This window comes from Xyrauchen texanus, chromosome 9 (genome assembly GCF_025860055.1).
Source record: "Xyrauchen texanus isolate HMW12.3.18 chromosome 9, RBS_HiC_50CHRs, whole genome shotgun sequence".
NCBI lineage: Eukaryota > Metazoa > Chordata > Actinopteri > Cypriniformes > Catostomidae > Xyrauchen > Xyrauchen texanus.
Window position 1 is genome coordinate 993,835 of NC_068284.1, and position 15,700 is coordinate 1,009,534.

Consider the following 15,700-nt stretch of genomic DNA (forward strand, 5'->3'; position numbering starts at 1 on the left):
ATAAGGTAAGGTTTAGGAAATGACATTTAAATTACTTTGAAACTCTGAAGCGATTATACAGTAATATATGTCAAATATATTGAATTATTTTATGCACTTAGGTGAAAATTGTTTACATTTATTTGATTGATGCACATTTGAGACATGCACCAATAAACCAAAAAGAATTCCTTTTGTAAAACTTACTTGGCAATAAATATCTTTATGATTCTGATTAGGTTTTAAAATAGATATTTAATTCATGGTATGAACAATTTAGCTGAATAAACTGATGAAGTTAGACTTTTCACCAATGCCTGTATCAGTGAACAGTGAAAGACATCTGCAACATGGCCAAAATCTCGGGTATACCTACTTTATTTTTTTTATTAATTTGCAGCCATGGTGATATCTATCATAAACATGAAAATTCCTGTTTTGACGTGAAGGATAAACTCAATGAAAAAGCGAAATTATCCTCTGGTTTCACAGTTGCGCAGAAATTTCGTTTGTCTTTACATTTTTTCCAACCTCGATTTTTTTAGTTATTTTACCTTTTGCAGGTAAGGGATTCATTTGCAATTATGACCTGTACAAATGTTTAAGAAAGTGTTAAAGTCCCTGTAAAAGGCAATAAAAAAAAAATCTAAACACATTATAAATGTTAAATGTATCGCTAAAACACATTACAAAGACTGTGAACTGTGAAGTACTGAATAGCCTACGTGCACAAGCGTAGTGACAAACTTCCGCTGTCGCCAGAACTCGGCATATCTGTTTCCGGTTTACTTGCGCGTCGCCCAAAATGTCTGTTTTTACTCGATGTCTCCAGGATCTTCCGAAAATTAGCATCAGCGATGTTCATCGCATTGTTGATGCCTGGTCCCCTGCTCCGACAAGCAAGAGGGACAAGGGCTTTAAACTCTACATATCGAGTTATCTGCACAACTACAAGGGTAAGTATTTTAATGTAATGTGGTGTGCCGGCAGATAGCGGCTAAGCTAGTTCGCCACGTGTTCATTTTTAATGTAACGTTAGTATAGAAGCTTGTTTTTTCTTAGTTTTAAGGCAGACTGTTTGTTAATTTTTGTGATAATTGTAATATAAATTATATTAACTTGCTCTCCTCTCAGTTTCTAATAAAGATCAGGGCACAGGTGAAGTCACTGTCAGGGCATTGTGCTACAGGTCCATGAGGAAAGCAGATAAACCTCACAGTTTGAGTGTATGGTGAAGCTAGAATTAATAAGACCGCAGTTATAGGCTTGTTACTTTAATAGCCCGATGTTCCTGGGGACTCGGCTAAGGTTATTCATGATTAATGTAACTCAAATCAAATGAAAACAGTTATTGTAGGCAGGTAAGTTTCCCTAGCTGGTCCCCTCTGTGTAAAATGCGTTCTTATTCAAGTTTTCAACTCAGTCATTCGTTTAAAATGCAATCTTGTGTTATAAGTATTAGGCTATCATGATTATACAGTGAGCAAGCTATATAAATAAGTATTTAATATAATAAAAGTGTAGAGCAACAACCGAGGGTGTAAGGTAAAGGCTGAATATTGTAGATTTATTACAATATGTTGCATGTTTGAATTAAAATACCTGTGGATATGCAACTTCCCACTCATGAAAGTTTTATGTTATTCAAAGGAGCACACTCTACAAAGGCCTGACTGGAGATTTGCCTGATCTATCCGGTCCTTCAGGTGAGTAGGGATACAACAATAGCAAATTTCACTGTACAGTATGATATATCAACCAAAATCTGTATACCAATATTTCATTATTTTCTTTTTCCTCCCCTTTTACAAACAAATATTCTGCTTCAAAGAAAAAAAATGAAATTGATGTTATCATAAGGGTACTTCATTATGAACTTGTATGCCATGCATAACATACTGTGGATAGAAATTACAGGGAAAGTTACTGGTATGATAATTGTGGTTATATTATATTACTATTATATTAATGTATTGCTAATCAATATATTGTTACTTCCCAGGTGACAGCGGCTCACTTATAGAGCAGGTGAAGCAAGTTGGGACAGTGTTGAAGACGTTTGCTCGCACTGGGCAATCAGGTACAACTTGCAAACAACACCTGTGGTTGTTGGTTTAATTCCCACTGGGGCCACCTGTACATGTAGTAGAGCTAGATATAAATGTCATAGTTTAGTAGTTGAAGGACCAGGACTGACAACTTTATTCTTTTATTTTGGGAACCCCTGTAGGTGCAGATCAGACCCTAATGCTGCGACGTCTTGGAGAGTTTGGCAATGCTGTGCGTAGCATGGACAACAAAATGGACACTATGCTGCATCATTTCAGTGCCAATGTGTCTGTTGGAGAGTTATCCCTGCCAGGGGATCTGTTACTCCCCCTAGACACCCAGGAAGATTTGGCGTTGCTTGACAACAGTTTGAGGCAGGATAAAGAGCTCCAGCAACGATTTGTAAGTGTGCTGATTTAGTTTATAACACCATCTTCTAAAAAGTAAAATTAAGATTGTACACTGCATATTCTACAGTCTGAATCCACAGCCTGTCACATTTTAAATTTACGAGAAGCTTCAGAGAAATGTAATTTGTAACACTTTTTTTTTGTATTTTCAGCTTCGGTTTTTGGCAATCAAATGTGGGAGGGACCTAAAGACAACCGTGTGGCGAATGCTTCAGAGTATCTTCTCTAATCACCTTTCCATCAATACAACCTGGACTGGTGTAGGGGATAAAGCATGTTTTAGAGACATGTTCCTGAAGACCATTGTTCAAAGTAAGTTGGATATTTTTTTTATATTTAAGTAGATGTGAATGACCTTATGCCATTCAAATGGAATGACAGATCTTTATTTTCTACAGGAGCCATCTGGAAGAACCCGGTAACCCAGGATGCCTCTGATGAGGCGATCCAGGTTAACGTTACACGTTACCTGAAAGGAGCATCTGAACGTGAAGGTGGAAAAAGGCGCCGCACAGCTTAGAGGGACTCGCAGCCGACCCCTTAAACCTAGGCTGACTACTGACACCCCAGCATCACTAACAACTGGAACCCTTTCTTTATCCTGCAGTCAGTAACATCAAGACCCCTAAAAAAGCCTGCTAAAAGTGTCAGACTACACTCACCCAATCCACACTGTTCACTGTGGAAATTGGTCTTTTTTTTTTTTTTTTTTTTCTCTCATTACCCTGCTTTGAGGGCAGCTCCTTGGATGAATATGGGATGGTTTGTCCTTTTATACAGGCACACGAGGAATCACTGAAGATATGCCAATTTGCACTGCCTCATTCTGGAGGTCGGGGAAAACCGGTGATTCCTAGCCCACTACGCCACGCAGACCCCAACCACTCCAGACATTCTGATTGGCTGTGTTCTCTACAGCCAGATTTTCTGCTGTTAATTATATTTATTCCCACTTGTTGTCATGTGTAAGTTGAATGTCAAAATTTATATTATACCTGTTATCCTGCACGTTCCTTGATACCAAAGATCTAAATTATTTCATTTACAATTTGCTGCTTATTTCATTGTTACAGTGCTTAACTATTCTATTTTTAAATATAGCTTGTAAATCCTAGATTATACATCTAATACTTGATATCTGCACATTATCTGGTATCAAATATTCGACTTACCGTGACTTTAGTATTGGCTTATTTCATTCCGTCAGTGCTTAACGATTCTATTATAGTTTGTAAATCCTATTTCATACCTTTGATACTTGATATTGCACATTAACTAGTACCAAAAATTCTACTTTCATTCCGTCACAGTGCTTAACTGTTATTCTGTTGTTACATATAGCTTGTAAATCCTTGTGCCACAGGTCAGCATTGCAGTTATAATGGTATATTCTACTCCAGAGCTTTACTCTAAATTATTACCACTTAACCTATTGTTAGAAATGACTTGTAAATATGATGTTATACCTCAATTTATTTGGTATCCTGCACTTTCTTTGGTACCAAATATCCTCATTGCTTATGTTTACTGGTAATTCTTTTCATCCCAGAGCTGACCTCTTTATATTATTAACAATTATTGTAAGTGTTACAATAGTGTTTTTTTTATTTTTATTTTTTACCAAAATTGAATTGGAAACCTGCATGTTCTTTAGTGTGTGTGTGTATATATATATATAATGTGTGTTTGTATTTTTCTGTTATTTATATTTCAGTGATCTGACATCTTGTTTCAATGACAGTTACTGCACTTTGAAATGTGGAATTAAAACGCCAAATTGAAATTTGTCTGGTTTGATAAATCATTAGGCCTATTCTTGATAAACTGCATGCTATAAATATAAAAATATATATATATATATACACACACATACACATACACATATACAATAAGCAGTGGCAGATCGCTCGAAAATAGCGTTTGCCTCCGACGCCCCGCAGAAGGTCAGCGGGCCAGCCGCGGAACGAAGGCGGTAGGAAGGCGGCTGCCGCTTTTAAAAAGTGGCTGCCACCGGCGGTGCGCTGTCAAACGTGTTTGCGATAACGCCATTCTGCCACTTCTACTGCCTCCGGAGCACCGTCAGCGGCCCACCGACTCATTGCTATCTGGGTTAATAATTCATTTTAAAAACTTTTTCAAACATATATGAATCATTTCGAGTTCAATCATTTGAAAGAGATTTTTATTTTTTTTTGCGAACCGGAAGGTAACGTTACTAAACAATGAACGGGAGGACAAGTTCGTCCATCCATCAGGTAGGCCTAAGTCATGTTCTCAGGTTTAGAAATCAAAGTTAGCTTTTAAAACATACGTTTTTCTTCTTCAGTTCTCCTTTTTCTTTTGTTGCCGTCTCATCCTCTTCGTCATCCTGGTTTAACGTTAGGATTTTTGCGGTTCTGATCCATTTTAATGGTTTAAATGGTTAATGGTCTTTACGGGTCTCTGGAGGTGGTTAATTGAACCACAATTAATGCAAGTAACATTTACATTTTTATCTTAGTCAGCGTTAGCTCAAACAGACATTTCAATTGACATAATTAAGCTAAATTTACTTTATCTAAACGTTAACCTTACCTTTTATGAGAAGTAGCTGGGCTTGATCAAATGTATTTTCCCAGCGAACAAGATATAAAATATCCTGTTTATAATTTTTAGGGTCAAATTCTTTTATGTCCTCTATGGGAACGATATGTTTGTGTCCATCCGAATACCGCACATAGGCAAACATGTCTGAGGTAAAATGTCGATGTTTTGGAAAAACCGTTGGTCTAAGAGCACATCTTATATGCCCTCAGGTAACGTTAAGTTAGCTCACGCATGGTTAAAAATCAGCCAATCCCGTTTCAGAATCGAAATATATATATACATTCTGTCTGGTTCGCTATTTGTGGGGACTCTCCATAGACATAAGGGACCCACAGCTCTGCACAGTTTGTATGTCTCCCTCATTTAACACACCTGATTCAGATAATCATCTCGTTAGGATAGAGCTCTATGAACTGAACTGGGTGTGTCAGATAAAGGAGACATATAAAATGTGCAGAGCTGTGGGTCCCCAGGACCAGGATTGAGAACCACTGCACTAACCCGACCCCTAAACCTACCCAACAACACACACACACACACACACACACACACACACACACACACACACACACACACACACACACACTAACCCGACCCCTAAACCTACCCATCACACACACACACACACACTAACCCGACCCCTAAACCTACCCATCACACACACACACACACACACTAACCCGACCCCTAAACTTACCAATATCACACAACTTTCTGCATTTGTACATTTTCAAAAAAACTCTTGTATTTTTTGTATGAAAGTTCTGTATGATTTATAAGCTTGTGTAAGACAATGTAGGTCCCCACAGTGAGAGAGAGCTGGGAGACCAGCTAAAACCAGCTAAACCAGGCTGGGAGACCAGCTAAAACCAGCTAAACCAGGCTGGGAGACCAGCTGACCACCAACTTGTCCAGGCTGGGAGACCAGCTTGACCAGCTAAGCCAGGCTGGGAGACCAGCTAAAACCAGCTAAGACAGGCTGGGAGACCAACTAAAACCAGCTACTTCCAGCTTAAACCAGCTAAGACCAGCCAACCAGCTTAGGCTGGTTTTAGCTGGATTTTTCAGCAGGGTAAGCATCAAGGTGAAAAATATTTTCTACAAATATCATGAATTTTTCAGTCAAGAATATAAAAGACATTTTCTCATGATTGCACCAAATGTGCCTTTTCATACAAATGTCAAAATATTGATATTTAATTATGTGTCAAAATAATGATTTGTTTTTAACATTTCTAAAGAGGTCTTCTCTGCTTTATGATTGTTCTCACCTGATAACAAAATGGCTACCTACACGTTGGTGACACCACATGAGTTTGATTTCGTGGACAAAAGTTTTGCAAATATTAATCCTATTTTAAAATAAAATTGATTCACTGATTATTTTCTTAAGAAATATTAATAAAGATTATTCAGCACAACTAATTCCAACATACACTGTGTATGTTTTACAGAATGTCAGCTTTTAATGACTTTAACTCTCTCCGGATGGTTCCACCACATTACATTTTTTAACTTAAACCCTAGAAAATATATAAAAATAACTTCAATGAAACACGTTCATCATAAAAGAGGTACATTCAAGTAATTGTTTTGTGTGAACCTTGAAAATTCTGTTTTTATATGTTTATTTTTGAAAGTAACAATCAAGTTGTGTACACTCATGTATTCAAGGTGCAAATAATCTATTTGAATACACAACATGATATTTCAAAAACAACTGTAAAACTAACATGGGCGCAGATTACATTCTAACAACTTATGTTTTAAAATTGGATTTTTAAAAGGATTTCTAATTTGTATCACCTCAGACCACCTCATTTGACACATATAAAGTATGTGGAAGTGTGTTACTTAATCATCACATTTAAGCTTTTTAATTGTGGGTTGACATTCATTTTAAAATGAGTTTTGAACGAAGCTGTCCCTGTTTGAAATGTCAGTTAAACATTTAACACAAACTGTTCAACATTGGGAATCCACATCCAACACATGTGCGTGTATTATGAAAGTGCAGTGTTTTACAGCTGTCAGAATGTGATTTGCAAGTCCAATTTACCTCCGTGGTGTCGGAAAACGAACATTTACAGTTACAGCAAAACACCTCGCTTGCATTTTCACGTGTAGCCTCACACCATCACCTCTATGTAAAACCACTTTCTGCGTTTCCACAGGAATTCAATTTTGATCCACTCTTCTCGTCCGGGTTAGAAAACAAACCCAGAAGAGCAAAAGAGCGGGCCGGTGGAGCGCTGAAAAAGGACGGACTGAATTAGGTCAATATTTGGGCCATGTGACAACGCCCATGTTCTCGTATGAAATATTCCCGGGAATGTATATCATACCACTCACCCGAACAACGAATAACATGAGCGTCAAAGAAGTGCGTTCTTCATCAAATGCAGCACTAGCGCTACAATGACACAAAATATATCTGAACGAACCGTTTTTGTGTACGGATTCAAAAGATTCAGTTAACTGGTATGAATCAAGACCCACCACTAGCTCGCAGAATCAAGAATTGACACCAACCTCTTTTTCTCTCAGCCTCTTCACATTTTATTCTGCATGGCTGTGTAATCATCATGTCTTCACTCTCCTCTTTAATGAAATCCATCTTTAAAATATTATATCAAGCAGATATCAGTTGTTTCACCTGGTCATTCTCCCCTGTGAACTCTTCGTTGTCACATCTGAGATGTTAGTATAAATCAGAATGCCAAAAAAACGAAATAAATGATTCTATTCCTCATGAGTGGATGCGCTTCACGCACAGAATAAAACATACACAATTAAAAGTGATGCGCCATTTACGAGAGACCAACAATCGGCACTTCGCATAAAGCATTACAATATTACTTTTAATAATAATCTACATTAATTTCACATGACTAACAAGAAATTTCAATAATGTACAGCACTCAACAACAACATGTGGCCCGGCTCTTATGACGTCAAAACAACACAATTCGGATTTCAAAATATAGGTCCATTAAATGCGCCATCTAAAATCACAAAATTGTAGAGGATATAATAATCATGAAAATAGAGCAAAAGAATGAAGAAAACTATACATTTTACTTGATGTGGGTGTTATATATGTCTTAGATTAAATACACCACATATGTCTTATTATATGCAAAGAATATTTGAAATCTGGTATGTAAAATAGCGCTGTCAATCGATTACAATTTTTTATTAAATTAATTACACGGTGTCCCGATTAATTAATCGCATTTACAAATATTTCCTGAGAAAGCCCCTCATATAACAATAACTATGTATAATTATATATTGATATAATATGTATAATCCTTATATATTGTTATCTTTAAACATTTAAAAATTATATATATATATATATATATATATATATATATATATATATATATATATATATATATATATGTATATATATAAATATTCAGATAAATAAATGCATTACATTCTTGTGGCAGAAGAGTTAATCATTGCTAAGACAATACAAAAAGCAGATTTAGAATACAATGTATTGTTTACTACCATATTATTGATCATAAGTCAATCATTGACACACAGTTCACAGTAATCCATTACACAAGTGAATTTGTCAATCAGTTGGAGATTTATTATGAGGGCTTGTTTAAGAACCCGTCAATTTACACCTGCATCAGACATGCTTGTGTAGCTTCTCGGATGCGTTGCGTCATAATCATAAAATGTTTAGTTCACTGTGTCAAGTTAAATATAGTTTAATACTCAATCTTTAAACACATCTTGAGGTCCCTAAGATCGCATTTGTGCTTCTTCAAGTGTTTTGAACACATGAACATAACGCATGTTTGTGTTGTTCTACTGAAGTGTTTCTTCACTGTATAAACTGTGCGTTGCTCATACAGCTGAAGTTTCACTTACTGCCCTCTGGAGTAAACAGGTGGTACTACAAGCTTGTATTTCTCAGAAATCTTCCTTATTATGGTCCGTGGGCATACGATCAATTGCGTACATTTTTTTAACACGTTATTTTTTTTAACATTAATCGCATTGAATTAACGCGTTAAATCGACAGCCCTAACAACAGCGTAAAGAAATGTTTTTTATGCTCAACATTTATTGCTTTGATTTTTTTTCTCATATGATCGGTCACTGAAATTGGCAGATTAGGACATACTGATTTGCAAAATCATATACGTTTTTAAGTTTTGATGCAGCATTTTATGTGATCACAAAATGCAGGGACTATTCAAGGAAATCTGCTTGCCAAATTACAGTATGTCGTACATATTCAATTGAACAGGTGTGTGTGATTATTTTGGTTCAGTTGACACATCACCCGTTGAGTAGAACATGGAAAAGAGAAGATAACATTTTGGCATAGTTGTATCTTTTATGTGCAGAAGAAGTAATGCACTCATGCACTCAATGAATGATGCACAATTTTCTGAAGCGTATATTGATGGGACCATTGCTAGATTACTTTTGCTGCTACTTTTCTATCATGTGTTAATAAAACTGAATAAAGGCTGAATAAAATTATTAATTGTTTATATTACCATACTTCAATGCAGTGGTAATTTAGTATTCAATTTAACACTCTACATCAGGAGTCTGGTTTAATAGTAAAATAAAATATTCATAAATTATAGATTCTAAAAGCTTATTTTAATGTTTCCCGCAAAGTGTTCAAAGTTGTTTTATCTCAAAACATTATCAACCTGAGGGTTGTTCCATAAAACAAGATTAGAAAATAAGCCAGGCTTATTTTGGTTAGTCAGACTTATTGTCGGTGAATTCTGTTTCATAAAGCAAACTTAAAATAGTTCAAACTCAGTTACCCTGGAAACTTATGCTGGGAAACTAGCCTGGTCCGGGGCAGGCTAACTGTCAGGCTAAGCCTGAAATGATGCTTAACCAGAATACCGTTTTAACACTGACCCACTGGGAATGTGATGATATTACATCAGACTCTCTGGCATGCTGCCATTTTATTTCATGTAACCACTCAGTCCAACAATGAAAACAAATGCACTTTAAAAATAAATGTAATACATTCGAACATACAAAAAGTGCAAGAAATGTAAAGTAAAGGTAGGCCTATTTGTTTAGTTGGTGTGATTTTTGTAATGAATCAATTAAATGTCTATAAATAGGGAGCTCCACCCATATGTGTAGGAGGACGCATAATCATGGCGTGTCCTTTCATAGATGAGGTGGTGGATGAGGGAGCTATAGTCTTGCGGAGGGCATTTCAAAGAGAACGTACTTTCAGAGACAGGTCAGACCCGTTGGCTTTTTCTGACTACTACCTGCATGAGCAGTATAGATTCTCGAGGGAAGGGATAGCATATATTTGTAGATTACTGAGCCCACACGTCGCAAATAGCACACAGCGCAATAAAGCTCACAGTCCCACAGACTGCATTGCACTTCGCTTTTTTGCCAGCGGAACATTTTTGTACACAGTTGGAGATGCAGAGAATATCAGCAAAGCATCGGTTTGCCGCTCTGTACGAATTGTGTACCAGTCTTTCAAAAAAATACTTAATGTGTTCATCACCTTCCCTGGCCACAGAGCGATTCACAGTATTAAACAGGCCTTTTATGGAATCGCTGGTAAGTTCAAATAAGAACTATATAGAAAAATGGAAATATTTATTGTCTGTTAATGTAAGACAGGCAACTGACAGACAAACACTTAACTTTTGTAGCTTTCCCAAATGTTATCGGAGCTCTGGACTGCACCCACGTGCGCATAAAGCGCCCGTCTGGTCCGCATGAAGCAGACTTCATTAATAGGACATCATTACACAGCATCAATGTACAGGTACAGTCCCACTGAGATTATATTGTAGGCTAGAAGCGATTGTTCTTTACAATAAGCTGGGCACCAGTGTTCTATTCATTGCAAATGCATTAACAATTCTATTTATACATATATCTATGTAAGTCCAATGTAGTGACCTACATTTTTAATTATTTAGATGATTTGTGATGCAGATTGCATCATCACAAATGTAGAGGCAAAATGGCCTGGCTCAGTGCATGATTCCAGAATCTTTCGGGTCTCTTCTCTTTCCCACCAACTGGCACAAGGTATGTTAGTCACTTAACATATAGCAAAAACTACAGCTTTAAAATACCTTCACCAAATTCAATGCTTAATTGTTTTTGTTTTTTTTTGATTCAGGTCAATTCTCAGGAGTCTTGCTGGAGACAAGGGATATGCATGCCTGCCTTATCTCTTGACTCCCTATCAGGAGACGCAGACTGAGGCACAGCACAACTACAATATTGCCCATGCACGCACAAGAGGTCGTATAGAGATGGCATTTGGGCTCATCAAGTCAAGGTTGCAGTGCCTGAATTACCTCAGAGTGATTCCACAAAGGGCATGTGACATTGTAGTTGCATGTGTTGTGCTACATAACATTGCCTGTCTGAGGAGAGAGAGGCAACCAAGGATGGTTGTAGAGCAAGACTGGGACATTGAAGGTATTTCTGATGACAATGAAATAGGCAGGGTTATAAGAGACAGTTATGCCAATAATTATTTTGGTTAATACTGTCCAAACCATGTTAAAAGTTTTCACTTTCCCCTTAATTTACCAGACACACAAGTCATATTAAATTTTTTATTTTCTTTAGGTTGAAGCTGGCTGTTGGGGGTGAAAACATACAATTAAATGTGGTCAAAAAACAAAAAGATCATGTGTCATTGTTTTAAATATGGCAGTTCTACTTGCATTTTTCTCAAGCTGTTGGATTTCCAGCTCCAACTTTCTCATCTTGAGTTTTTTATATTGGATGTCAGTATCTATGGCCTCCATTTGTTTCAGGAGATACCTTTTGTAGACTCCCTTTATGTTCTGGGTTTTGTAGGAACAGAAATTTAAGTTTTTTTCAATTTGATCTAGTGCTCTTGGCACTTTTTTTGTAATTTTTTAAAACTCACTTGGTCACATGTGGTCCCAGACTGAGAGGGCTCTAGAAGGGTGTCAGCATCCTGTTGCCAATAATGGAAATACACACAATTTAGCACCTCACAGGTAGGCTTTTAAATATATAATGTGCAAATCTGTGCCTACCTCAGGCCTCCTTGAACATACTGACACAGTCTCCTCATCCTCCTCAACTGTAGAAGGGCCTTCAACCTAAAATCACCACTTGACAAATCAGTGCTTTATACTCATACTGTCATACTCACAGGGTTCAGCATGTCTGGTGGATCCAGAAAGCACACAGAATTTGGCATCACTATAAAACAAAAAGATTTAGTTAGGAATGCAAGAATAAAAATAAATAAAATAAACAAAATACCTTTTAAGTGGTGATCTCTTATACTGGATGGAATGGATCCAGATGCTGTTCCCCCCTCTATTCCCTCAATGACAGGCCTCCCTGTATTCAGGTCTAATGCCAGCTCCTCTGCAGGAGTAAAGTTGGCTGTTGGTGGCCCTCCCCAGTGCCAGCAACCTCACTCTTCTTTTTGGCAGCTGTAATTATTAAACATCATGAGACTGGACAGTTGTAACATCAAGCTGGTTATGCTTAAGTACTTACATAGATTTATACTTTATAATTAATACTTACCATTCTGAACAATATTTTTATATTTTATTTTCACCTGCTGCCATGTTCTTTTTTCTTCACTTAATTTGCTGCTGTAAAAGTTACACACACACTTCAATGTATTGTGACAAACATTTAATTTAACTAATAAAATATAGTAATGTAGGCCTACATTAATTGCTACTTACGCATTGAGACGATCAGCAATTTCCTGCCAGCCTTTTTCTCTCGTTTTATTAATTGCTGCGGTATTTCCTTTTTTGTAATCATGTGTTTAAATTCTTCGTAAGATTCGAGAAGTAATTGCTGCTCAGTTGCCGTGAACATCGCTGCTCTCTCTTTCCCTTTAGTTGCCATGTTAAATTGATGAATCTATGCTCCACCATCAGGGCTTCTTAAGAATAGCGTGCACGCGCAATTATATAGACTAGATAAACCTGGTTCAAATTAGTGAGATTGCGTGAACTTGAATGACCTTTTATGAAACCGCCTTAAGCCCCAACTGATTTGTTAGGTTAATTCAAGTCGGGTTTTGGAGCTTAATCCCCGCTTTTCTAAGCTTCTTTTATGAAACAACCCCCTGTTCACACTCTCATGGGTCAGTGGTTTGTTTACAATTCCATTCAGCACACAACTGAATAAAAGTTATTCTTATACAAGCTGCATTACTACCAGTGTAACATTTGCATACAGGTGTGAGGGACTTCAGCATTTTACAAAAAACACTGTAACTCAACTTCACCGCAGAAGGGAAGGAGAACACAGGAAAGCAGGTTTTCCAGGCTCAGGCAAGACTTTTAATGGGCCACTTTAATGCTTTACAACTTCACAAACTCATCAGCATCACAAACACAACAGATTAAACACAACAGCTTCAGGAGCACTGTGGCCTTCCTTGTGCCAGACTCTCTCTCTCCTCTGCTAGTGGCGTGGCTTCTTATATGCCGCTCTCCCCATGCTCACTGGAATTAGAAACAAGTGTTCAACATAATCTAGCTCAGGAGCAAGTGCCCTTACTGCTTTCTCTGTCTCTGGACGGACGCTTGATCACGCCCCCGCTACCACAAACACAAAGAACAAGCATACTCCACTCTCACTTGGTTTTGCTCGCGTATCCCCACCGTGTGCGAATGATGCGAAGATCTATTGGGATTTTAATAAAGCTCATCACTGAAAAGGTTTGCTTACAGACTTGACACTAAACTGCACACACAGCCTCACGAATGGACACAGTGTGGGTGCATCACACTTTTCCTTGAGCATAATATTTTATTATTGAGCGCCAAGAGAGAGAAAGCATGCAGATTTGTGTATGTGGTTGCCAGATTGCTAAACTTAAGTACGAAACTAGGCAAAATATTTCCAATTGGTGCAAGTATAAATCTCTGATGGATCTATTATCTTGTCAGGGTAGCAGAGAGAGAGGACCCAAATGCAGAGTAAAACAAAGCAATTTTTAAAAGTAAAGGCAAAGCCAACATAAAACTCCTACGAGGGAGAAAACAACATAAACTACCCGAAGGGGGCACCAGGCGCGAGAGCAGACTAAGTCGTTGCTATTGCTCATAGAGGCATTAGGTCTGAAGATCAATTACAAGAAGGGCTGACTAATTCCTGCTCAGAATGTTCAGTTCATTGGCATGAGGCTCGACTCATGTGCCATGCAAACTACTTTGACGGAAGTCAGATTTCAGGCAATTTTCAAGACAGTGGCAAAGTTTCGAATGGGCAGGCACCTACCATATGCAGATTTCCTGCATCTAGTTGGGATGTTGGTTGCAGCAACACAATCAGCCATGACCCAAAAACAGGTTTTGATGACTGTGACTGCAGCATGTGCTCACACACTAAAGCATTGGTCCAGCAAAGATTTTCTACTCAGGGGTGTGCCCTTAGGTCCTACCTGTAAGGAGGGAGGTTGTAACAACAGATGCATCTCTGCGGGGCTGGGGAGCTGTTTGGAGGCACCAGAAAGTGAGGGGTATGTGGCAGAGCACTCTCTCAGCACATCAACATCCTCAAGATGAAGGCAGTGTGGCTAGCACTGCAACATTTTCACCATCAGCTAATGGCCAAACATGTCCTGGTAAGAAAAGACAATACCATAGTGTTTTTTTTTACATCAACCACCAAGGGGGCACAAGATCTCAGAGCCTGCTAAAATTGGCACACAGGCTTTGGAAATGGGCAAATTCAGTCAATTTGGAACAACTATGGCAGGGCGGAGGTGGACCTATTTGCGAACAGACAGACAACTCACTGTCTGATGTGGTCAGGTGGACAGGATGTTGTGGCACAACAGGCCCCACACACTGAAGTTATGGGTGTGGCCCCTAAGGGCAACCCAATCATATTGGAATGTTCACAAGTGGTCGAGCACACACTACTGAATGCACGTGGACTTCCTACATGTCAGACGTATGCAGACAAATGGAGAGCTTTTTCTCAGTGGTGTGCAAAAGGGAAAATTGACCCTCATGCTTGCACTATAAGTAACATCTTGGATTTTCTGCAGAGCCCCATAGAGCATGGTCTGTCTTGCTCCACAATTAAGGTGTACATGGCAGCATTGTCCGCACACAGAGGACCAGTTGAAGGTGTGTCAATAGGCATGCATAATTTAATTCGAATTTTTATTAAGGGTGTTAGCCGACTCAGACCCAGTCGCAAGGCTTTGGTTCAGCAATGGGATCTGAATTTGGTTTTGAGTAGCCTCTCCTGCACATCATTTGAGCCATTAACTGATATATATATATATATATATATATATATATATATATATATATGAGAGAGAGAGAGAGAGAGAGAGAGAGAGAGAGAGATATTAAGTGGATTTCCTTCCAGTCAGCTTTTTTGCTGGCCACAGCCACTGCACGGCATGTTGGTGAATTGCATGCATTGTCAGTCAGCCTGCAGGGTTTATGCTGGGGACCTGAGTGTAAACAGGTAACGCTGTGGCTGAACCCAGTATTTCTTCTGGAGGTATTGTCACCACAATACATGAACAAGCCCATTATTTGATCTGCTTTTACAGATGAATACAGGTCAGTCCTGTGTCCAGTCAGGGCTCTTTGGCAATATGTGGAAGTGACAGCAGCCTGGCGGGTCACTGATCAACTGTGTGTGTG

The 15,700-nt window shown here is 38.2% G+C and overlaps 1 protein-coding gene and 1 long non-coding RNA gene across 2 annotated transcripts; one reads left to right on the plus strand and one right to left on the minus strand.

The window, feature by feature from the left end:
• Positions 1-10,189: 10,189 nt before the first annotated feature.
• Positions 10,190-11,249, plus strand: LOC127648950 (putative nuclease HARBI1). Its single transcript, XM_052133796.1, has 4 exons — positions 10,190-10,616; positions 10,712-10,827; positions 10,985-11,096; positions 11,191-11,249. Exons 1-4 carry the CDS (start codon positions 10,190-10,192, stop codon positions 11,247-11,249), a joined length of 714 nt encoding a protein of 237 aa, XP_051989756.1.
• Positions 11,250-12,455: 1,206 nt separating this feature from the next.
• Positions 12,456-12,911, minus strand: LOC127649417 (uncharacterized). The gene is made up of 3 exons (XR_007971293.1): positions 12,761-12,911; positions 12,594-12,664; positions 12,456-12,496 (listed from the first exon to the last, which is right to left on the minus strand). It is a non-coding gene; the product is annotated as an uncharacterized LOC127649417 (long non-coding RNA).
• Positions 12,912-15,700: the final 2,789 nt, after the last annotated feature.

Coding starts and splice junctions, on each gene's coding strand:
- LOC127648950 (XM_052133796.1), top strand. CDS start 10,190: ATGGCGTGTCCTTTCATAGATGAGGTGGTGGATGAGGGAGCTATAGTC. Junction 10,828..10,984: donor TACACAGCATCAATGTACAG/GTACAGTCCCAC, acceptor TTAATTATTTAG/ATGATTTGTGATGCAGATTG. Junction 11,097..11,190: donor TTCCCACCAACTGGCACAAG/GTATGTTAGTCA, acceptor TTTTTGATTCAG/GTCAATTCTCAGGAGTCTTG.